The sequence below is a fragment of the Brugia malayi genome, assembly GCF_000002995.4.
Source record: "Brugia malayi strain FR3 genome assembly, contig: Bm_v4_Chr4_scaffold_001, whole genome shotgun sequence".
NCBI classification, from domain to species: Eukaryota; Metazoa; Nematoda; class Chromadorea; order Rhabditida; family Onchocercidae; genus Brugia; species Brugia malayi.
In genome coordinates this window covers 6,234,525-6,257,845 of record NW_025062478.1, presented here as the reverse complement: position 1 = coordinate 6,257,845, position 23,321 = coordinate 6,234,525, and the positions used below count along the sequence as shown (strand labels likewise).

Genomic DNA, 23,321 nt, shown 5'->3' with positions numbered 1-23,321 from the left:
CACATTTGTATATATATATATATATAGTTGAAGGAGTTGTAATACTACTGATCAGTAATGGCGGTAATGTCGAAACGAGTATATGAACAGCATAGGTCGTCCTCGACCAAATCTTGAAAAGAATGAGAGGGCTAGAGCTCAAGCTGAGGATGTATGAGTGGATGGGTTTAACAGCTGACGCAATTTTCGTCTAAGGTCTCTGATGGAAATGTCGAAAAATTTTGCATCTAAAGCATACGGCTACTTTCTTAATCTAATTGGCAACCTTATTCAACTGTTCTCCGCCATTATTTGATCATTTTGGTATTGGTAATTTCGATCGCTCTAAAAAAAAAGAGAAAAATATGAAGTTTGGGGAAGAATGGTAATACTTCTCAATGAGGGGACCAATTACAACAAAGATCTTATTTTAGCGATAGTTAGATCAATATTAATTATAAACATTGCAACGCTGTTGATTAGTGTCTTGGACAACCAATTTTAATTGCGATTATCAAATGAACATATAAATATTGTAGTTTTTTATACTTAAAGTTCTTAAAAAAAAAAAAAAAAAAAAAGCCTTCATTCTTTTCTCAAAAAATAGAACTGAAAAGCAGAAGATTTTTTTGAGCTCATCTTCAGTTATACATAAATCAATGAAAAGTTCAGTAAAATTTTTTTTTTGTTATTTTGTTGTAAAAATACATGCGTCTATGAAGCTAAATATACTCATTTATAAAGAGAGCAAGAATAATTAAAAGAGCATAGAATATGTCACTTGATTATATGAGGTTGCAAGAAGTGCTAATGAAATAAGGCAAAGACTAAAATAATATTTGAAATGGAAATGAAGAAATCAACACCAACGAAAAGAATGAATGAATGATCTGTTAAGGAATGAAAAATGTTTTTTTTGCGAACAAACGACATTGTAATTCGTTTAAAAAAAACAATTATTTTTGTCTACAGAATTTGTTACAGATATTCTTTTCATTTGACATATAATCACTTATGCAAAATTTGAAATCGTTACACAAAAATAGGAACTTTCCTTAAGCTATCTTATCCATCTTGTAATTCTACATTCTCCATATGCTTTTCGATGTATAATTTTTTTTTTGTTTACGTTCTTAATTAGCAAATAAATGCGAATGAAATATGATATATCGATGATAACATCAATTATTTTCTTTCACTAGCTTTAATATCATACATGTGAGAATGTATTCGTTCTAATACCAAAAATATTGAAGATTTTCCTTTCAGATTCATTGTTATCAAAGAATTCGCATTGTCGGAATTATTCTCAAATAGTGTAAAAGTTATGCGACTATTGAAAAAATTCAAAAAAAAAAAAAAAATTTATTCCTTGAAGATGTCATTTCCGGATTGCCATCTATTTTATGTTTTGTTCGTTTCGTTAAAACAGTAATCAGTATAGCGCTCAAAGAAAAAAAAAAATGTTTTTGTAATTTTTGATCACCCCAGTAGATTTTACTGGTGTAGTAAACAGCTAAACCATTTAGTGCGACATTTGAACCAACTGATGATTTTAAATAAAAAACAATTCATTTTCAAGATGAAAACATTAGTCATAAAATCTTTCCAAACAACTGCCACTCTCTTCTTCGACGTGTTAGTTGCAGTGGTGTTTTCAGCACTTTTGAAATGGCTTACTTAGAAGTACGATGCCTTCTTCGGCATATCTCAATCTCTTCGCAGTGAACGAATAATGCCAGCAAAAGTACTCCAATCTTCAGATCGTATCTCAGAAAACTGTCACAAAGCATCCTTTACATATTTCAAGAGAACACCTTGTATGTATGCATTACTAAAAATGAAGGAAGGGAGATACTTGAAACAGATGGTTGGTTCATTGCGCACAGTCCTTGTCATAGACGCCGTCTGCTGTATTTCAACAATGACATGGTGGATGATGATTCAATGCTTCGAATATACACTCATTTATAATTGCGAACCTTCGAGTAATATAGTACTGAGTACTGGAATGTTAATTTTGAAATTTACGATTTGAAGTGAAATTGGGATAAGATTTTTCAGAATTCAAAACATTTTGGAATTGAACAAATTAAACATTATTCAATGATTCAATTTTTATAAGCGAAATTTTGGAGTTGAAAATCAGGAAATTTGCAAATCAGAAAGCTAAATTAATTTCCGATGGAATTTCTTCGGTAAATGTCAAAAAATAATTAACAACAGAAAAGAATTTCTTTGTAATTAATTCTATCTGAAATTCATTTACATAAACACAAAAGTTCGAGAAAAAAATAACTTTTTCTTTCGATTTAACTCTAATAAGTATTATATTATTAGGATATTATTTTTTAATTCCTAATAAAAATTAAATTTTTTTTGATGAAATGTAAACATTCGTCTTCTTTAGAGAACGGAGAGAGAAGAGAAGGGAGAAAGACGAGAGAGAGGAGAGAGGCAAGAGGGACGAGAGAAGGGGGAGAGAAGGGAGAGGGAGAGAGAGAGGACATACCTACAAATCAAAAAATTTTTGTAATATTTTCCCCATTAATACAATCATTTAGGTAATAAGTCACACTTTTACCTATCCACTCGATATAATTATTACTTTCGTTCATGAAAACAAAATATAAATGCCAACTTTTGTAATTTTAAAACATAAATAGAAATATATATATAAATCTTTTTTACTTTATAGGGAACTAATGTTACCTCTACAATTTTTCGTATTATTTGAGAAAATATTCAGCATCTTGTCAAAAATTAAGTTTTCACTAAATTTAAAAATAATACATTTTAAATCTGAAAAAAAATTAAAATTAAAAGTTGAAAAAATAAAGCTTTAAATTTACCATTAATGCAACATTGCTTACTTCTAGCAAAAATGTGTCGAAGAAAACTTACAATTGATGCAAAAAGTTTTATTGAAATTAAATTATTTTCATTGATTAATAATTAAAATTTAATTGTACTAATAGTTTTACATTATAATGCAGCGAATTCAACTTATCCCACTAACAACTATTTATTTTGCTAGCCTTTGTCCACCATTGGCTATTGGCTATTTGTTTATTCTTACATTTGAAATCTTTGAAATAGAATAAGTTAAGCTCAATAACATATTTTAATTATTAGTAGTGGATACACTTTACGATTTCATTTGATTCAAGCGCTGTTTATTGATTTTTCAAATATGAATTTTTTGTGAATTAACCTAACATCCTAGGCTTTATTATTTATTTATTTCCAATGAGACTGTCATTTTTTCAAACTAATGATCCCTTTTTATTTTTTTGTTCTGGTTCCCGCTTTACAGCGTAAGTTCGTTATGCTCTTCCTGTAAAGCGGGAAGCAAGTCATAGAAAATTCTAGATTCTGAATCTTATCAGTATATGATATTTTTTCATTGTTTGTTGCTAATATTGCAAACATATTTGTTTAGAGGACGGTGGGCTCAGTTTTTGAGAAATATTTATTTAAATTATTGATTTTCCGAAACAATTTCTTACCTATTTTTGTGTTTCATTTTCAGAAATTCAAACTTTTGTTTATCACAGGTGTTATCTTACAGCACAGCCTATTTATTTTAAATTTTATTCTTATTTATAATACAATTTGCTCACGTTCAAATGCATTTTTTTTTTCAAATGTTCAAATGCTTTTCCGTTTCTCTACGTTTGAAAGTTGTAATTAACGGAAATGCTTAAATTTCCATTCAATTTACTAACAAACTAGCATTTCAGAAATTTTAAATTATGCTATTTTTAAGTTTTACAAATTTATCTTTTAATTTTGCTATTGCAGAGATCGTAGCTGTCATTACTACTGCTAATTCAGGCTAATTTTAAAAAACTGTTATCAAGAATCTTCAATTTAAAATCTTGGCAGTTACGGATTTGAGTTAACCGAGTATTAGACTCAAGTCATCTGGCAACACATCATTAACAAGAGTAATTATTTACCGCATGTGGAAGTAGACATTTAATAGAAATTATAAATTTTAAGGTTGGTTAATAAATGTTTACCTGCCTCAACTAATTAGCATCATTAGCACCTTGTCCGATATTTCAACGCTGACACTGGCATTCATAAGTACTTGGCCAACACCGTAACACCATCTCATTACATTGAATTGGTTAACTTCAAAATTTAGCTATGTTTCGTTTTTTTTTTTCCTTACTTAGTCCTATCACATTCGTATGCTAAATACTTAAATTTTGTGCTTATTGATGATTCAAAAAGTCTTCAATTACTTAAGTAACACATATGGACGATGAAGCCATAATAAAACGGAAAATGTTAAAATCAAAACATGCGAAATGCTAAAAAGTGCTGAATAATGCAATAGAAATTGGATGAATCCTTAAAGTAGGATGAACTAATCAAAATAAACTGCTGTGGTTGCTTAAACACTTCCACCTTTTGATTAATAAAAAAAAAAAAAATGGAAAAAACGGAAGTGATAATAAGGACATGTATTGAGTTCAATAATTTAAACATTGCTAGACTGCTAACAAAATTAATAAAAAAAAAAGATAAATTCCAATTTCATCTTTCTGTTTTCAAATCTGACATGTGTGTTTTTCCGCATAAGACCTTCTTATTAACTTTCATATATCTTTCTGAGATAAAATAAAGAATTCAACTCAAGGTCAGCTTTACTTTTCATTAAATTAGATACAAAAAAGGCACAACAGGACAAAATTATTATATTGAACAGAACAATGTCGACAGTTACGATTATGAAAGATAGCAAATACAGTGATTGAGGACAGTAGAATATTCCTTCATTATTAATATGCTGTACTTTTGTGAAAATCGGATATAATCGTGCTGCTCCTGGAATTTCTATGATTGAATGTAATTCACATCCATTAAAAATTTGTACCGATTTCTTTACGAGAAAAAAGTGATTTTAACACCTATCAAAAAATGGTAGATTTTATCCCTTTTTAGCTTAATGAAAAAAGCAATTCAAACGCTTATCACTTAAAATCTCCAGAACTTTTTATCGATTATCACAAAGCTTCAAAACTTTAGAAATTTTTGCAAAATTTTTATTTTCTTGAGGATATTGCATTTGAATTTGTTAAAACAAAATTGTAGATAAATTATTCATCGGTTAGTACTGTAAAAGGGCAAACCGACAAAAGATGCGACAAATAAGATAGATAAAAGTACGGGGAATCCTAAACAAGTGACAGTGAATCCGACCGCAATACCAGTACATCCATAAATTATCATCCAAACCGGAAGGTAATTATCGGCTGGACAGTTTTGAATGTTTGTTCCTCCAGTTACTATCATTATTACACAAACGAAAAGAGATATGAGCAAATAGCATTGCATTATTTCTGTAAAAGAAACCTTCTAAAATTATTTCAAAGGTTAGACAAACAATGTTATACTAGCATTTGACCTTATAATGAACCTGTTTGTTATCAAAATATCAAATCATAGTCAGAAGTTATCAAAGTATCAAAGAAAAACTGGATAATAATTCTGCACAACTTGATGTAACAATAAATGCAACAATAAATGACGTAAACTATCACGAAGGAAAACTACCGTAAGGAGATGTCAGGTATAATTAGAAGTTATATAAAAAGTAATCAAATTGAAGGCTTTTTGCCTATACTGTATGATTAATTAATTACACTATTAATTGAAGTTAGCCCAATAAATTGGAACTGAAATTAGTCAGTCAAAATTCTAGTTTCTTTTTGTCTATTTATTTCATATCAACAGTCTTTCATTTCTTCACTTTTTGTTCACGAAGCAGTGAGGGGTTTTCGTATTATGATCTAAAGAAAAATTTAAAGGCAAGCAATGATCCTAATCAATCAATCAATCAATCAATCAATCTCTCAACCTTAATTTAATCCAATCAAGGCAATATGGCGCAGTAGTGGTACTCAAGTCCATACGTTAAGGGTTATAAATTGACTAGAAATACCTAAGAAATATGTAGATTACTGTAACGATTCTTTTTTGTTTGTACCTTCATTCAATGACAAAAAATTCCTAAATTAGACGACACATAACTGACCTTGTCCACTACCGCAACCACTTCCTTTCAAATCTTTTCTGAAGTCCTGAATTTGCTTTTTATTTATTTAAATAGTGTCAAAAACGCTAAAAATTTTACTGCGGGTGTTTATCTCTATCACTAATTGATGTTACAGTTCCTATGATAACTTTGTAGAAAATATCAAAGGAAAAAGATAATAAAAGTAATGTTCACAAATTTAAATATTTAAACTTGTCAAATTGAAGTCTTCAAAATACAATGTAAATTGAATCATTTATGTGATGAATTTTATTAGAAGATTTTGAAATACATAAACTTTTAAACAAATTTAAATTATACTTTTTCTTCACCCTCTATTGAAATTGCTGTTTGAAGCGATGATGATGAATTTGCTGCATGGTTTAGCTGTTAACAAAAAAACAACAGAGGACCAAAACAATCTGATGAGATGTGATCACATTTAAAGTCTAGGCTTAGTTAATTACAAATTTCAAATCTGGATTTTGTGAAATTATGTATTTCTGTGGAAACTTAGATTTTACTAAGGACTTACTGTATTCCCAAATCTTTGTATGAAAAGAAATGTGTTTTGACGCAAAACTGTCTTAAAACCGCTTTGCGAATGCCTTGTCTCTTCATTTGCAGCCATTTCTGTCAGATGTCGCACTCAAATCCACGAGGCTAACATTTGCTATCGCTTTTGGTTAAATAATGCACTAAACAGACATTACTGCCTTTTTTAAATAATAATTTGCTTAAAATTTGAATATGATCATTTTTTATAAAATTTCTGGTATTCATATGAAAATTTCGTGTTTATCAAACATTCTAGCGTAATTGTTTGTTTACAATGTGCTATGCATCTTCTCATTTTGGCATTTATTTGTGTCTCAACTACTGCCCAAAATATTAAATTACTACTTATTGCACTTTTGGCTGGACAAAGTGTCTTCTCTGTTCTGATTTACTGTGTCATAAGGAAGGAATGATGTAACTGAAACGATTTGCGATCCATTTCCAGATAAGGAGTAGAAATATGAGTTGGTGAAATTTAACGATTGATTGAAGCTGATTTGGATTGAGAATTTAATTTCAATATCTAATATTTTACAAGCGCATTAATACATGGATTTTCTAAAATTGTTCTTTTCGTTTTGATTTTTGAGATATTCACTGCTAGCTCTTTTGTTAATGTTTTGTATGATTTGTGTTATTTCCTTGTTCGTGTTGCATATTACTATAAAGTTCTGAATAGTTATCAATCTTTTGTAGTATTACTTCAACTTATAGTTGTCTCTGCTTCTTCTTAGATTAACTCAGTTCAGTATAAGTTTGTTATCAATTTTATTGCGTTTTATCCGCAAATAAGCTAAAAGTGCATTTGTGCAGAATTGGAGACATTTTTTATCAAACAGACGAGATGTTTTGCAAAAATGTCGGAGTAAGCCTTCACTCAAACGCAATAATTTGCCATTGTTTGCTTGTTGTCAAAATTGTCATCGATTTTCATTCTTATCTTTAAAAAAAGCAGCAGAATGTCAGTTTCTTCGGCTACTCGTATATTCCATATTTCCGATTATTTCCACTTATTTTTATTTGCATTTCATGAATCTGGAAATTTTCTATCCGGCATAGCAAGTAGAACCAATAAAGAAATGAGATTAGTAATTGCGATATGAATTAAATTTTAAAATGAATTGTTTGCCGAAGAGTTGCAGAGAAATTTTTTCAGCAACTCGCTTTTTGTTATTTCAATTTTTCAATTTTTTTCTTCCGCTTGGAGAGCAAAATGAAAAGAACAAATAATTTAATAGTAGAAATGCGGCTGTGTTAAAAGTTTAACATAAGAATTGGAATTTTCGAGCATTTCATGAAATAATGTTTGCTGAATTTGAATTATCAGTATGATGCATTTAAATTTTTTAAAATTTCATCAAGATAAAATGAAGTTTGTTGAATTTTTCCTATTTCCTATCTTCGTTTTAGGATAGTACTAAAAATGTAGTCCCAAATGTTATTGTTGATTGAGATCCAAAGCCACCCTAGAACTAATCGATTTTATGATGTTACGAATGGGTTACTCTATTACTTGATTGTTCGAAGAGCGTGCAGTAAAAAATAAAACATCGCAAACATCATGAAGTAGAATATGAATGATTTGTAATTTGCTGCTTTAAAAATTCTAATTTTAGATTGAATGTTTAAGTTACTGATATTAAATATGAATCAGTTTTGTTCTCATTCTGGTAACTATTTTTCTATTTGATTCAAGCTAATAGCGTTAGAAGTCATACTGGAAGGTAAAGCAAAAATAGAAATTGAGTGAAATTTAGTTATAGCTCATCGTCTTCTCTAGCAATAGTTTCTAAAATGTCTAAAAAGTTTGACAATTTATTTTTCTTTTCACCATTGCAATAAAATTCATTTTTTGGCATTCTTTTGTATACTTTTTCAGTAAAAAATAAATAATGTGTTTCGTCAGATAACAGCAATTAACAAATCTGATAAAAGTCAGTAGAGGTTACTAGAAAAGGACGAAGGATAAAAACAGTTGGATATATATTTCAACTTTTCATTCTTTTTTGTTGTAGAATTTATTGCATCTTTGAGACTGCAGTCACAAAAATTAAGGTTTTACGGAATTAAATGAGCTTTCGTCATAAATCTTAGTCATTTTTTTAAGAGAATAAAAAACCTGTCAAAAAAACTTTTACAATTTGTCAACAACAAACTTCATCACATAAAAATAAGTGATAAGAAATTTAAAAAAAGAAATCTTCTCCTTCTTCTTCTTCAAGATAACTATTCGTTGTTAACTATCATTGAAATAGCTGCTCGTTATTTCCATTTTTTCTTTTAAACAAACCTTTATTTTCTTTCGTGCAAGTTTTCCAAACAATGTTGCTGAGCTAATTCTATTTTCTGATTTAAAAGATAAACAGAATTATTTGTGATATGGAAGTGAAATAATCAAGTATCGATGTAAATTTATTGGCAACAAAGTTTTTAAGAATTTTTGATCAGTATCCTTTGTTTACAATGATACAGCCATTTTGGCATCAGAAAAAACGTAATTGTTGTCTTTTCTCAACAGTTTTTCTTTATGTGTTTTGTCAAACTTAATATTAATATTTAGCGATCACTTAGCATACATTGAGTTGAGAAAAGTAGTAAGAAAAATAACAAGTGGAAAATTAGAGTGAGTATTCATTCCTAACCGACATTTAATTTTTTTGAAATGACAGTTTTTTATCGATTAGCTTACTAATATACTCTTTATTTTTCTATGTTGTCGTAAAATCAGTTGACAATCTCCGAAATGATTCCTAAAATTCATCGGTAATTAGCTATAAAAATACTTAAAAATCTCTTTTTGCCATCTTAACACCCAGCTTTTCATCCAAAATATATCTTGAACTATTATTCTTAAATTGTTTTAAGGACTAATTAAAAAAAAAAAAACTATATGCAATGTTGTTTCATCCGCAAAAATTAGGAGAAATATGGATACATGTTTATTTTTAAAAAAGAATTTTAAAAAATTCCAATACTGCTTCTTGATCTCTCAAAAAAAACCGTTCCACAAAAAACCCACTTTGCATTTCTAGGAACAATAAGCAAATAGGAGGTATTATTTTATAACCAGAGAAATCATTTACGATAAGGAAAATATAAAAAATGAAAAATAAGCGATTAATCAAAATCATTTTCGCCTAAAAAATTAAAATAAATTAAATTCAAAAAAGGCACTATCAAAACTATCGCTTTATTACAGTCGTTTCAAATATGATTATTTCTTTAACTCAAAAAGTTATCATTTTTCGAAAACGGTTGTCTACTATGAACTAACATATAATTCAAATTTTCAACAAACTTAACAAATTCTCTTGCATTTAATTTATTTGCAAAGTAGAAAAAGATGCGAAAAATAGTAGTCGACGAATTTTCATTAAAATAAGAAGTAGAAAATTATAGTCATTGATAAGCATGGCTCCACTCTTCAATGAACGGTAACAATAGATATAGTTATTTCTACCTGTGATGTGGGCAGCACATTCCACTGATATTCTTGTGGAAAGAACGTACCTCTCATTTCCATTTAAAGAGTTTCGTCTACACAATATCACACAAATGAGAAATTGTGACTTCTTTCCATTATAGTATCAGGAAAATTTGATAGCTCCAATTCGCATTAATACTGAAAATGCGATTTGCAAGAGAGAAAAAACTATTTGTCGTTTCAGAGAAAGACTGAAAGAATAAATAAATGAAAAACAAACAAGCATTTGTATCAACGACTGATTAAACTCACTCTGAATGACAACATTGATAATTGTACTTTGGCGTCACCGTTTGAATTTTCATGGCTATTGCAAACAAACTACAGATCCAAGTTTCAGAGTAGTTGTTGTTGGGCCAGAAAACTCGATTAGTGATGATACGTGGTAAGTTCTAATTCAAATTATTCCTTCTATCTAATATTTGCAGAATATTTCAAAAAGGACAAAAAAAAAATGTTGAAACTTTAATTAACATGATTTGTGATTAATAAATGAATGGATATGAGTGGGTGTAAGAAGTGAATGTTAATTATTGCTAATACCAAAAATGTGATCATTTTTTTTTTTTTCAATCAATCAATGAAATTCATTGGCACTTTTTTATACCAATTTCTTTTTAAAGCAAATATTCCGGACCTTATTTACAGCTGTAAATGAAATTTCATAATTCTACTTTGTAGTGTTGATGTCCACTATCAAATTCAGCCAGCATTTGGTTCACGTAATCATTGCCATGCGCTATTGATAGAAAAAGTTCGGGAACTTGTCTCGAATTACGGGTTAACTAGACGAATCATTGTTACTTTCGAAGCCGAGCTGCAATATTTGATGGCTAAAATTAGGTTAAAAGTTTAGGTATTTGATTAGGTATATGTGCTGTGGTTATCATAAATGAGAATTATGAGAATTTTGTTAAGAAAGTAATTACTTAATGAATACAGATTTTGATCATCATCTTTATAAATAAAGATTGAAATTTTTGGAATTGAATTTAATATTTTTGGTGTCATTTTTAGTTCAGCTAAAATATCTTTTCAATTTCCACTTAGTACATATATTTTTTTGAATAGATATTTCCCGACTTCAGGTTTGAGTCCGGTATTGAAGGACTTCTACCCGATCATGTGGAACAAGTTGTGCATATGAAAGAAATGAAACTTATTGCTAGAAGAAATGGTCTTATGACTTTGAGGCATGTTGATTTCGTTTTTCTATTTACGAACTCTATTTCCCTTTTTCAAATTAAGTGCATAACTAAAACATAATTAGATTTTTTTAATGCATTCGATAAATGTAATTGAAATAATGAAAATATTTCACATGCAATATAACAATTCCGAAGCAAAATTAAAATTTTGTAGAAAAGAATTTTATGCTGCTTTTTAATGTTTAATATGATTAGTAATGATTAGAATCCACTTAAGAATTTAAAATTTTCTGTAAAATCTACATAGTTATATATCAATAAGAATTTATTGTCTGTTCACAGCAGCAACAAATATTCGATTTTATGTAAATATACAATGATTTTACATAAAGGACTTCTATATAAATATATAGATTTTATAGAAAATTTTAAATTTTTGAGTGGATTACAGAAAATTTAAAATTTTTTAAATAAAATGACGCTAAATTTCAAATCAAGTTTTAAGTCTGAGAGATTATAGATAGATTTTCTAATCTAAATTTTAATATTTCTGTTGTTAGTGCTTATCTCTAAATAAAAGTAAAACCAATCTTAAACATCGCAATCTTTTGATGACTTCTTTCCGATAGTTAGCCCAAAAATGTTCTCAATACCTGAATACCCATCTGTACAAATTAAGACATAAAATTCTACATTTATTATTTATGGAAAAAGAATGAGGATTATATATTTCGCACCCGACTCGATCAATCATTCATTAACAACTGAAAACGAAAAATATCAAAATTAAAAATGATGAAATTGTTTCGGAGATCTCAATAACCATAAAGTCAAAATATTATTCGAAAATTTCGATAATTTCAAACAGATTATTAAAAATATTGGCAGGCAAACGATAATTCCTTTAAAAGCTGAGCCATCATTGTGGTTGAGACGTATTGTCACCCAACTTGACGGATTTCCCGTATTTATACGATCATGTGAAGCGAAACATGGACGCAAAATAACACGTTACTCAATTCATGACTGTGATGAAATGCAGTATTGGATTAAGGTAATTGGTTTATTCAATCGGAATACTTTTTGGTTCTTCTGGTACATAAAAATTTCAAGGAAATAAACAAACTCCGTTTTTTTATAAGTTTGTTCAATTGAAAAAATCTCCAAAAGAAACAAGGAATTAATTTAAATCAAAACATTTGTAAAAGTATAAGTATCCAACAAGCATACTAATGGACTCATTAATTCATTTTAGAATAAACTGGAAGTAGAAAATAAACATGACAGGGAATTTATTGTAGAAGAATGTCTACGAAACGGTTATGAGTTTGTATCTTTATATTCCAATTCTGGTTTTATCTGTAAGCTCTTTTTCAACTTTTACTTTTTAGTATTCTTGAAACCTTCATGTTAATGACATATTGTATAATGCCACATGTTACCACTCATTTTATTAAGTGTCATCAGTATTAATTCCAAAATTTCTAGGCACTATAGCAAGATTGGGTGCAGAGGGAACATTATTTGAAAGTATTCGGGATCAAAAACCATATGCCTACGAATACCTTACAGTGGATCAAACACGAGATATTTTACCAGGAGTTGAATCGTTTGTCCTGCGAACTGCAAAGTCACTTCCTGTAATACCGAACTCATCTTTCGTGTTCATTAAAGGATTTTATAAGGTTTACTATGATAAAATTGTTATTACCTGCCCAACTTGCCAATAGGTAAAGCGAAATGCAGGAAAGCACAAATAGGTAAGACACCGACACCGACGGCACAACTTTACTGCAAATATATGATAAATTAGAACTTCATTAGTTTTACAAATAATTCATAAACAATTTAAATAGGTTATATTAATAAATTTCAGAATCATAACAACATTTATTTACTTGGAACCTACCTGCAACCATTGTGTGATTCTCATCGACGGTTAATTGAAGCAGCTAACCATGGGGTAGGCTGGGAAATCCTTCTCTTGAACTGCATGGAGGAAGTATTGGAAGTATGATAGTTTCGTTTCAAATTCCTACTTGTGAAATAGTAAAAGAAAAATTGCATAATAATTTCAGATAGCTAACCGACCATATGACATGCAAAAATCAACCGAAAATCATCATGTACTGGTGAATTTTCCGAGCATAGAAGGCGTTTTGCTACATCAGACGAATATAACAAAACGGAGTTCAAGTATGCGCGTAATTTGGAAAGCTTGCGAAGGTCAAGAATTGACCAATTGTACATCCTCCGATGATAATATCTTGCAGGTATTATCCCACTGTTAGTCAGTAAGGATCGGAACTTAGTGAATAAATTTGGTACAACGAAAAAAGAAAGACTTACGTGCGTTGAATCGAATTGCGTGGCGAATAAGATTATTATTTTATTGTTAACACCGCAAATAACCAAATATAGAATAGGAACTTAGAAATATAGGATTAGATAGTAGTAATCTGGCAATGAGGGTAGTGAAGTAGAATGTCCGATCTAGAATGAATCGAAACGCTTAAATATATTTTAGACTAATGAGTTAGGCTACAATAAAAAATAATATAAGACTGCAATATGTGTAAATGTCTAAAACAATGGATAAGACTGACAAAGGTTTTTTTACATGATTAGCATTTCACTTGTTATACGATTTAGATTAGATAACACATTCATCTCTGGGCAGGGGTAAAGGTTGCAGTTACTTTTGCATAATGTGATGAGTCCTTTACTTACGAAATGGTTTATACGAAAATCTTTATTGCTCTAACATATTATAGATTTCTTCAGCTTTCTGACACCTGTATCATATCTCTTTAGGAAATTCATTTCATTCCTTAAGGCAGATACTACTATGCTATCACATATGTTGCAGGTATTTCTCTCGAATCCGAATAGAGCGGAAGTGATCGCCGATGCTCGAGACCTGATAGAAAACACCTACATAGCTGTTGACCGTTCGGTTGATAAACAAAACTTTTGTAATGAAATACGAGCAAAGGGCTGCAGTCATTTCATTCGAGGCATGACAACTTGTGACTAATTGCTATCTTGTCTGGAAAATTTATCTTCAAGGTTCTTCGTACACTATTTCAATAGCAATTATTCAACTTATATAGCATAGTGACAACAACATTAACACTCAAATATATATCAAGGCTGCTTATAACTCAATCAGGGTACTGGCCTTTGGAATCAATATTATTAATGATTTTCTCTTTTCAGAAACTTGCAAGAGGCTATATTCCAGTGAAAGTAGTTGTTTAAGAATAAGGTCAGCATTGCAAATATAAAGAAATCTTCATCAATTACTCCAAAAACATTAATGCTATTCGTGCGCTCACATTGTTCTCTATCGTAATAAAACATTCTGCCATATTTTGTTTGTTAATGTGATCCAGAAGATAAACATTGCATTTTGATGTGTGGAAATGGAAATTTTGAACACAAAGAAATCAGGAAAAAAGCAAAACAGCAAACAAATTATTGTACTTCTGTTAATAATATTACCATTATATAATCCAACAATGACAAATGGGCCAGTAAATGAAGCGTACATCGAAATACTTGGATAGGGAAAGAAAAGCACTGCATTGTTCTGGAACAGAAAGTAAAACGATAAATCTAAAAATTGCTTGGAAATGTCAAATTGTATTACTTACAGAATAAGCTCAAACAAGCAAATATAATATGTCCTATTACTATCAATCTTCAGTTCTTACAGCAATATTTTAAAACGAAAACAAGAGAAAAAATAACATGTTACATAATTCCGTCCAAAGTTATCCCTGCAATCAATTTATTCTTCAGATGCTTTCCCATCGCTCAAAAATATATGAATTAAGGAACATTTCAAGTGAAAAAAAAAATATTAAAGAATTAAAAAACTTAAAAAATATTAATAAGATCAATAACCTTATTAACGTTTTCCATTTATTTCACAGACTTCGATCCCGAAATTTGCACTTAATAGCAAAATCTATAACAGATTTAACACAGGATTCAAAAAAAGTTTAAAAAAAAATTCTCACGACGAATGTGGAAGACCATAACGTGAAAACAAACAATGAATAAACAAAAGAATTATCACATAAAGTGCTCAAGAAAATAATGAAGTGTACCTAAACAGAGCACTTGTAAAATGGACTAATTGAATCCCACAATAAAAATTTCTCTAACAAGGAAAAGAACACCCGCAATTATAGAGTGTAAGCATGCAAACTTCAATCTTTCATATTATGGAAAATGGCTACATTATAAAAAATGAATTCAACCTTCATGAAAATTGGTGAGAAAGCATACACATTTTCCAATGCAGTAATTAAAGGCATGCAATGATTACAAAGGGAATGTTCTATGTGGATGTGCTAATCCAAGACTTTTTAAATTTATTTGAATTGAAATAAGCACAAGGTCAAACCGAAATACAACAATCCTTCCTTACTTCTTTTATGAGCACCAATAACACAAATTTCGACAAAAATCAAATGAAGTAGATCTGAAAACCAGTCAAAAAGAAATGAATCTAGATTTGAAAGGCAATTCAAAAAGAAAAGAAATCCCTAAGATTTGTGCATAAAAAATTTTGATATCAAGTCTACTCTGTAATTCAGCAGAAATATTTACAAATCCAGGGAATTCTTAAAGTTCCCAAGGTTACAACTGAGGCAGTTTAAAAGAATAATTAGTTTCGAGCGCAATTAAAAAAATGAAATATCCTTAAAGATATACGAAAACGGAAAATAATAAAAAGTACAGCATTTAATAAAGCAAACTGGTTTTTACTAAAAATGATCTAAAACGGGTAGCAATCTAAATGAAAAAAAAGGGAAAACAAAAACGAAACGAAACTTTAAGAGTCAAAATTATTCCCATGCAAATATTTTTGAGAGCTAAACACTTTTGCAAGGGCATCGGCACCAGCGGAACCAATCAAAGGCCTACTTGGATGAAATGCAACCGTCATCACAGCGCTATCAAACTTTTTGCGATGCGCCGCAATCTCCTGAAAATAAAAATAGTTTTAATGAACCGTCCATGGCTGTAACATTTTTGGCATTTACAATTATACGTGCATCTACAATATCAGAATTAAAGCCAGCTGAAATAAATTATTCCAATGGAAAGAAATGATCGGTATAATTTTTCCACTCTAAATATATAAAAAATGAACCACCTGTAAGCAAATCCTTTTTTCCATATTCCAAAGACGTAAAGAACCATCATGACTACCGGAAAGTAAATAAAGACCATTAGGATCAATAGCTAGACACGAAATTGCTTCAACATGTGCAACGGTTCCATGAATCATTTTGCCTGAAAGAGAAGCGTGACCTACGATAACACACCAGCAAAAGCCAATCTGCAGATTAACTGTATGACCAACATGGATCTGTCATTTTTATTTGTGCCTCCTTTAATGAGCCTTCTATTCATTCAAGTACAAAAGAAGAAAACAACGAACATAACTGATGTTACTTTATCAGTCCAAAAAACAAGCAAAACAACGACCACTAATAGCAAACAGAAAACAACCATGCAACGTATTTTAATTTAGAACTAAAAATTTTCAATTTATATTAAAAAGTTCATGTTCAAAAATTCCTAAAAATGATTTCTCTTAAAAAAGAGAAGTCCGAATACCAGTATTGTTATCGAAGTAGCGTATTTTGCGATCATTACTAGCAGTTAAAGATACTGACATCGTTGGGTGTGACAAAATTTTCGTAATTGTTCCAGCATCTTCTGAAACACAAACAATTTTGATGTTTTGTTTTCGAAAGACGAACTGCAGAGTTATTATGAAGTTGTACCAAACTTTTAGAAAAAAATAATCGAACATATTTTCAGATCTAAAAATGATGTCCAAATAACTAAAGAAAGAAAAATTTCCTGAGTACAAGCAAATTTACATTTCGGTGTTTTTTTCCATAAAACAGAAACCGATAGACGTGCTTCTGAATTTATTTCATGAAAAAAATAGTGAACATGAGTGCTCGAGAACTTACCATCACCAAAATCAAATGACAGCACATTGCAACCAGTCTCGATATCAATAATTGAAGCATATGATGAAGTATAAGCCGCTAGCAGTTGCTGTGGTTCAGTTGAAACAAAGTCGACTGATGTTGGCTTTATATTTGGCAGTGCAGCACCAAATGATTTGATAAGAGCGTCCGTATTTCCTTAAGATTTATTCACATATTTAACTATTAACTACACCACCAGTGGAAGGTCTACCATCCCTTTATTAAAACTCAAGCATCAGAAATAATATAATTATCACATGAAAGTTAGTGGCGTCCTATTAAATGCAAAACTTATTTTTGAAGAAAATTACCCGGTTCCCAGAGTTTAATCGTTCCATCAGCAGAAGCACTAACGAGGCGATTATCGGATGAATGAAACGCAACTGACCAGATCGCACTGGTATGACCTTTCAGTTTCTCACATAACACCTTCGAATCTTCAAACATGTTTTTAGATCGGAAAGAACATCTGACACGTGTTTTACATTTCAAAAAATCATCATCAGTCATAAACTTTGATGCAGTAACTTCAAGCAATGAACTCCTAAAAGACAAATTCATACTTCATAAATTTTAAGTGAATAAAATCACACCGTATGGTTCATATATATCCGTATTAACTGATGGTACCGACCAACAACACACAACACCATCAAAACCACCAGTATAACACATATCACCTGTTGGTGACATATCCATTGAAAGGATCGGCCCACTGAAAAAGAAATTTATTTATCAAATCCACAAAAAAAAAAAAAAAAAAAAAAAAAAAAATAAATCAGTAAACAAGATATGGTTAAATTGCAAAAAAAAAATTACGCACTTGTGTCCGCGGAACGTATATGTTGGCTCCAGCTCAGTGATTGCAGACTGTGGATGTGTTGAGACTTGATCTGCAATAATATACAGCAAATTTTATAATTAAAGAAACTATATAAACGAATTCGTATCTTAGAAATTGTTTATAAATCCCCATATGAAAGCTATAGATCATAAAGGATTACAGCAGCCAAACGAAGAGAAAAAATAGTTATTTACTTCCTTTTAAATCCATTTTCATACAGATACTACCCAGATTCCAAAGTTTCGCCGTGCTGTCTTCACTAGCAGTAATAAGCACCGGTTCAACGGGATGAAACTGCATGACACGAATGCTATCGAAATGTGAACGTAGCGTAAATTTCAAATTCCACCGAATATTCGTTGTATCTTCATCTGGCTAAAAATACTTTAGAATTTGAGATACCCATTCGAAAACATGCTTTAGATATGTGGAAAAATCAACCAATCTGAGGAAAATATTCAAAATTAGCAAAGATATAAAGATAAAACGAAAAAAGGGAAGTATATACTAACGATAATGAAATCATCTTTAATATCAACACTTTCTTCATCAGCAATTCCAAGAGCTGCATTGATATCCATAAACTCTCGCCTACTTTTACCACAGAAAAAATGTTGCACATCATCTGCAAAATAAAAATAGAAAAAGCGATAAGGACCTGTTTCATTCTTATCCACAGTATCTCAGTAAAAAAAGAACAGTGACATATGAAGTTTTGTATCATTTTCCTTAGCTAAAATGAATTTATACACTAATCGGATATTAAATCAGTAGGAAGTACGAATGGAAAAATAGAAACAAACGAAATCAGATAAAAAATTATCAAAATTCAGATATGCTGCAGAAACGAAACTACCATCAGATACTTCTTTTTTGACGTCATCCGCTCCTAAGCGAAGTTGATGTGGCGGTCCTCTACCTGACGAAGAATCACTCTGACTATTATTTCGTTTTCTTTCTTGTTCCGATCTAGAAGGGTGCAAATATAAAGTTATCCCTTTTGTTTTTTTTTTTTTTCTTTTGTTGTTGTTTATATAATAATAACTTAAACAGTTCTTAGAACATAAGCCAAGACATGAGAAATCTAGTAAGAGCTAAACCAAGTAATGAAATATCTACCTGAACTTTTCCTTCATTTGATCAATAGCACGTTGATTGATGCTCCACTCACCACTTCCTTCTGATCGCTTTCTGCTTACACTTGTTTTCTCATCTTTTAAAAAGGAAAACTCTCCAAGCGCATCCACAGTTTCCGGATCAAGAGAATCCTTGTGTTCTTTTCCTGTCTTCTCATCATCTTCCGAATCGCTGTAATCATTATTAATAACAGCAAGTGCCCAAATAATTTTTATTGGGAATTTAAAACTTAAATATGCCAAAATTTAAGTATGCATCCTAATTTAAGCACACAGCCTATAGAAAAAAAAGGGAAACATCACCTATCATCACTTCCAACTGGTACAGAGTTATCCTTTTTCTTTTTCCGAAGATACTGAGCAGCTTCCATTACAGCTCGATCAGTATCTTGAAGAGCCTTCACAGCATTTTGCCGAGAAGCGCTGAAACAAACAAGACTGTTCGGATTCAGTGTTTTCGTCATAATAACCATTAATAATATGTCTTATAGGAGTGCTAGTATATGAGTACATTTAATGATTAATGATTCATGAATTTTAAAATGTTTCTCTATCACGAATTAACCATCCACTTGAAGCTGATGCTTAATTTTTTTTTTTGGATTAATAATTACTGCACATGATATCGTGACACTACTAAAAGATAATGCATTCGGATATAGTCCAGCAGCAAGTGCTACTACCTGTTAGAATCATTTTGCCAATCTGAATGTGGCATCAGTCCCAATAAATTTTTGGCCCGAAAAGATCGAACATCCAAAATCGTCTCACTGTAACCAATCTCCTAAAATGCACTCAGGAAGTTACAAAATTTTACAAGAAATGCTCTTGAAACTTTTCAAACATTAACTGCAGAGATGTACATTAACCTGCAGATATTGTCTCAGTAAAGCTCTTGCATTACGAAAACTGGAGGTGCTGTTACACTGCGAAGCGTAGGCATCTACGTCAAGAGAAACTTGTTCAGCAGTCTCTGAAAATACACTTCGAAAATTCATGTTCCTTAAATACTGGATCATAGGGAAACATAAACCGCGATTCTTAAATTCAAAACATTTCACGCATCATTCCCGACATAAGTCCAGTGTACATAAACTATGTACCTGCTGCTTCATCCGGGCTCACTTCGTCTTCTGGCTTATCTTGACCGTTGTGAGTTAAGCGATAATTTTTAGCTCTGAAACAGAATATTTAGTCATAATGAATTAATGTATTGCAAATTTGTCAAAAAATATTCTGTAAATGAATACGATATCTTTCATCGATGGCCATACATAATTGGTCACTTGATAAGACTTGAAAAGTAGCATGATTGAAATGGAAATCGTTTGCTTATTCCAAAAAAGAATTTTAATCCTTACGGTTCAAACCATGTGATACGCAGTCTCTTTAATTAACGATTACGTGCTCTCTTAATTTTCATATCAGAAATTAAAAAATAATAAACATGCTAAACATTAAAAAAAAAATATAATTCAGTCACAATAATACAAAAAAGAAAATTGAAGAACAGCAATAAATCTGTCAAAAGGTCAGACCGTTCCTGTTTTAAACTGTATTCAAGCATTTTTATGCGTCGGATCAGATCTGCCTTTAAATTTTCCTGTCCTTTTCGCTCACCGTGAAGAAAGCTTATTCGTGCCTAAAATGATTATGAAAATGTATAACATCAACGTAAAACAATATAACATGAGAATGTTGCAACATCTGAAGTTCTTTTATAGAGGTACAAGAAAAAACCTGCAATTCAGCTCTTTCCATCTCCCACTGCGCCCGATCCATTTCATAACGGCTCCATTCATGTTGCAAGTAATGCAACACACCGTGCATTGTATATGGCACTTTTCGTGGCTATAAAAGAATCACTGATCAGAAAAATGGATGAAAGTCAGAAGTTATCTACAAAAGTTTTAGAAATTATCAACATAATGCCATGTATACAAGCTGTTTTTTAAGATCGTAACGGATGTATATCTCTGTTTATCACTGAAAGGCAATCAAAAAGATGAAAATTGAAAAGTCAAAAGGAGATTTTCGTTCGGAACAGATACACTCAGCAAACTAAATATGAACAAGTAATAAACGTCTACCTGTTCATCTCCTTTACAATCCAAAGCGTTTGAATCTTGCTGAACATCATGCAAAGGATATTCATTACTACTCATTTCTTCGTTCACGTCTACAATAAAACATGCAGAGATCTAATAATATTTTAGGTCCAACTGATTTTTAACTGGATAGAAGATAAACAATTCGAAAAATATTAGAAAATGAACTTCTGCTAGAGCTATCATTTTCATAAAACACGGTACATTTTGTTGCACTGATCACTGCATCTAATGTCTTAAATGCAGATCTAATACATGTAAATTCAGCACAAAAGATCTGGATGAATGTAATTAATGATATGTAAAAGAAATACAAGATACAAACTTGTATCGGCTCCTCTTGGTGTATTAACAGTGCTGGAATCTCTCTGAGCTAAGTTGGAGTTATCAATGTTAACCATCGCACACCAACATCAGAGACTGCTTTGTAGCCACCTACTTTCACTTTTTTTTTGTTTCAGTTAAATTGATAAAAACTGTGGCTGTTCCTATGAAAAGTTTTTCCACTGATGAACACACAGGAGGTGCTAAAAGTAAAAAACAAATTTTCAAAAAGTTAAGATCAAAGAAACAAAGGTGAAAATCCGTAATGTCGCGCTAATAATGCTTTTCTATCTGCAGATTTTGTTGCAGTAATAAAGTATACAAGAAAGGAAAAGATGCGGAATCATCAAATAATGCTAACTGACTGAATCTCACATTTTACACAAAAACATTCAAATTTTAAGTCTCCAACAATAGACTGACAGAGAGCCAATTAAAGTTAAATATAGTTCACACGCATTCATTTCATGAAAAATACTTGCTTAAATGGTTGTTTACATTTCACCTCATGACTTCGTCATGCTATAAAAAATGCAGGGAGGAAATATTTCTTAACGACACAGTACTTTCTCTCTTAGCTAGTTCTGGATACATATATTCCAGGAGCTTTCTTCACTGCCCAATGATAATTAAAATCTGAACGGTTTGGAAAATGCAAACATTAACTCAACTTGCAGGTAATTCCTCTCAGACTCTTTAAGCATGTAATTCTATTTGGCTTTATAAAAATAACAGGAAAAAGTATGACGAAAAATAACAAAAGGGACTAACATTGGATAAATTCGATAAGAAGGCAAGATAATGGGAAAAGATTTCTAGTGAATGACTTAGAAAGAAAATATCTACATAAAACAGTTTTCAGAATAAAAATTCTTCAAAATGATATAAACGACAGTGAAATATCCACCATATTATTTGTTAGTCACTGCGATGAGTGCTTTTCGTTATAAAAACGCTATATATATATATATGTTTCTGTCAATTTTTTTTTTCTTTCACTAGAACAAAGTTTGTTAGGAAGTTATAAAAGAAGGACAAACCACTGTAAAACATGCACCGTCGTGCATTTCTGAATGGATGCATGGTGCATCCATAAGCTTTCATCATTCTGAAATTAAAAACTTCTTACTATCTAAGACTACAAAACGTATCTCACAATACTGTATCTCATTATGCAAATGAGCTTTATATTTGTTAGGATATCCAAATAATACAGTTACTTAATTGGTTAAAATTTATTATTAAACTCAGAAATGTATATCACAAACGAGAAACCAATTGAGATGCTGGATGATAAGAACATTTTGTTACTGATAAAGTGATATTTCATTAATTATTTTGTTAAAATAAATTATCGAAAAACGTTCCATACACATTTCCTCTCACATACATACTTCACTTGGTATAAAAAAAAGAAAAATTAAATAACGCATTTCGAAAGGATTTTACGCTATACTACTTTCAACCAAGTGGTTGTGAAAGATGATAAAATTGTTAAGTCAATCATAGAAAGAAGGAGCAGAATTTATTAATTCCCACTTCAAGTAACCAATAGAAATAAAAGTAGACAGACATTTTCGTTATTACTAAAAACAACACAGCGCTTAAATCTGTGAATCTAGATTACTCTAAGATAGTTCAATGATTATCACAAACATGATGAGTGAA

General features: G+C 30.6%; 5 protein-coding genes across 6 annotated transcripts; 1 reads left to right on the top strand and 4 right to left on the bottom strand.

The window, feature by feature from the left end:
• Nucleotides 1-4,719: 4,719 nt before the first annotated feature.
• Bm1341 (Uncharacterized protein) lies at nucleotides 4,720-6,659 on the bottom strand (the record flags this gene model as incomplete). Of its 2 annotated transcripts, XM_043081839.1 has the most annotated exons (5): nucleotides 4,720-4,818; nucleotides 5,161-5,333; nucleotides 6,029-6,074; nucleotides 6,350-6,415; nucleotides 6,564-6,659. In XM_043081839.1, 5 exons carry the CDS (start codon nucleotides 6,657-6,659, stop codon nucleotides 4,720-4,722), a joined length of 480 nt encoding a protein of 159 aa, XP_042937773.1. The 2 variants fall into 2 exon arrangements, with proteins under 2 accessions (XP_042937773.1, XP_042937774.1); XM_043081840.1 differs by lacking the exon at nucleotides 6,350-6,415.
• A 3,668-nt stretch (nucleotides 6,660-10,327) lies between these two features.
• Bm7398 (Uncharacterized protein) lies at nucleotides 10,328-14,255 on the top strand (the record flags this gene model as incomplete). Its single annotated transcript, XM_043081837.1, has 9 exons — nucleotides 10,328-10,455; nucleotides 10,752-10,913; nucleotides 11,159-11,317; nucleotides 12,107-12,272; nucleotides 12,474-12,579; nucleotides 12,707-12,903; nucleotides 13,095-13,229; nucleotides 13,297-13,491; nucleotides 14,088-14,255. The coding sequence occupies 9 exons, from the start codon at nucleotides 10,328-10,330 to the stop codon at nucleotides 14,253-14,255; spliced, it is 1,416 nt and encodes a 471-aa protein (XP_042937771.1).
• On the bottom strand, nucleotides 12,785-13,137 carry Bm13266 (Uncharacterized protein; the record flags this gene model as incomplete). The annotated part of the gene is made up of 3 exons (XM_043081838.1): nucleotides 12,785-12,856; nucleotides 12,930-13,009; nucleotides 13,128-13,137. The coding sequence occupies 3 exons, from the start codon at nucleotides 13,135-13,137 to the stop codon at nucleotides 12,785-12,787; spliced, it is 162 nt and encodes a 53-aa protein (XP_042937772.1).
• Nucleotides 14,256-14,564: 309 nt separating the features above from the next.
• On the bottom strand, nucleotides 14,565-15,145 carry Bm13108 (Uncharacterized protein; the record flags this gene model as incomplete). Its single annotated transcript, XM_043081836.1, has 2 exons — nucleotides 14,565-14,810; nucleotides 15,128-15,145. The coding sequence occupies 2 exons, from the start codon at nucleotides 15,143-15,145 to the stop codon at nucleotides 14,565-14,567; spliced, it is 264 nt and encodes an 87-aa protein (XP_042937770.1).
• Nucleotides 15,146-16,064: 919 nt separating this feature from the next.
• On the bottom strand, nucleotides 16,065-21,730 carry Bma-cash-1 (Uncharacterized protein; the record flags this gene model as incomplete). The annotated part of the gene is made up of 19 exons (XM_043081835.1): nucleotides 16,065-16,217; nucleotides 16,389-16,528; nucleotides 16,856-16,957; nucleotides 17,221-17,397; nucleotides 17,553-17,678; nucleotides 17,835-17,956; nucleotides 18,065-18,134; nucleotides 18,280-18,460; nucleotides 18,598-18,710; nucleotides 18,942-19,054; nucleotides 19,205-19,393; nucleotides 19,525-19,644; nucleotides 19,905-20,005; nucleotides 20,091-20,194; nucleotides 20,325-20,398; nucleotides 20,760-20,863; nucleotides 20,962-21,072; nucleotides 21,312-21,400; nucleotides 21,655-21,730. 19 exons carry the CDS (start codon nucleotides 21,728-21,730, stop codon nucleotides 16,065-16,067), a joined length of 2,265 nt encoding a protein of 754 aa, XP_042937769.1.
• Between the last annotated feature and the right edge of the window lie 1,591 nt (nucleotides 21,731-23,321).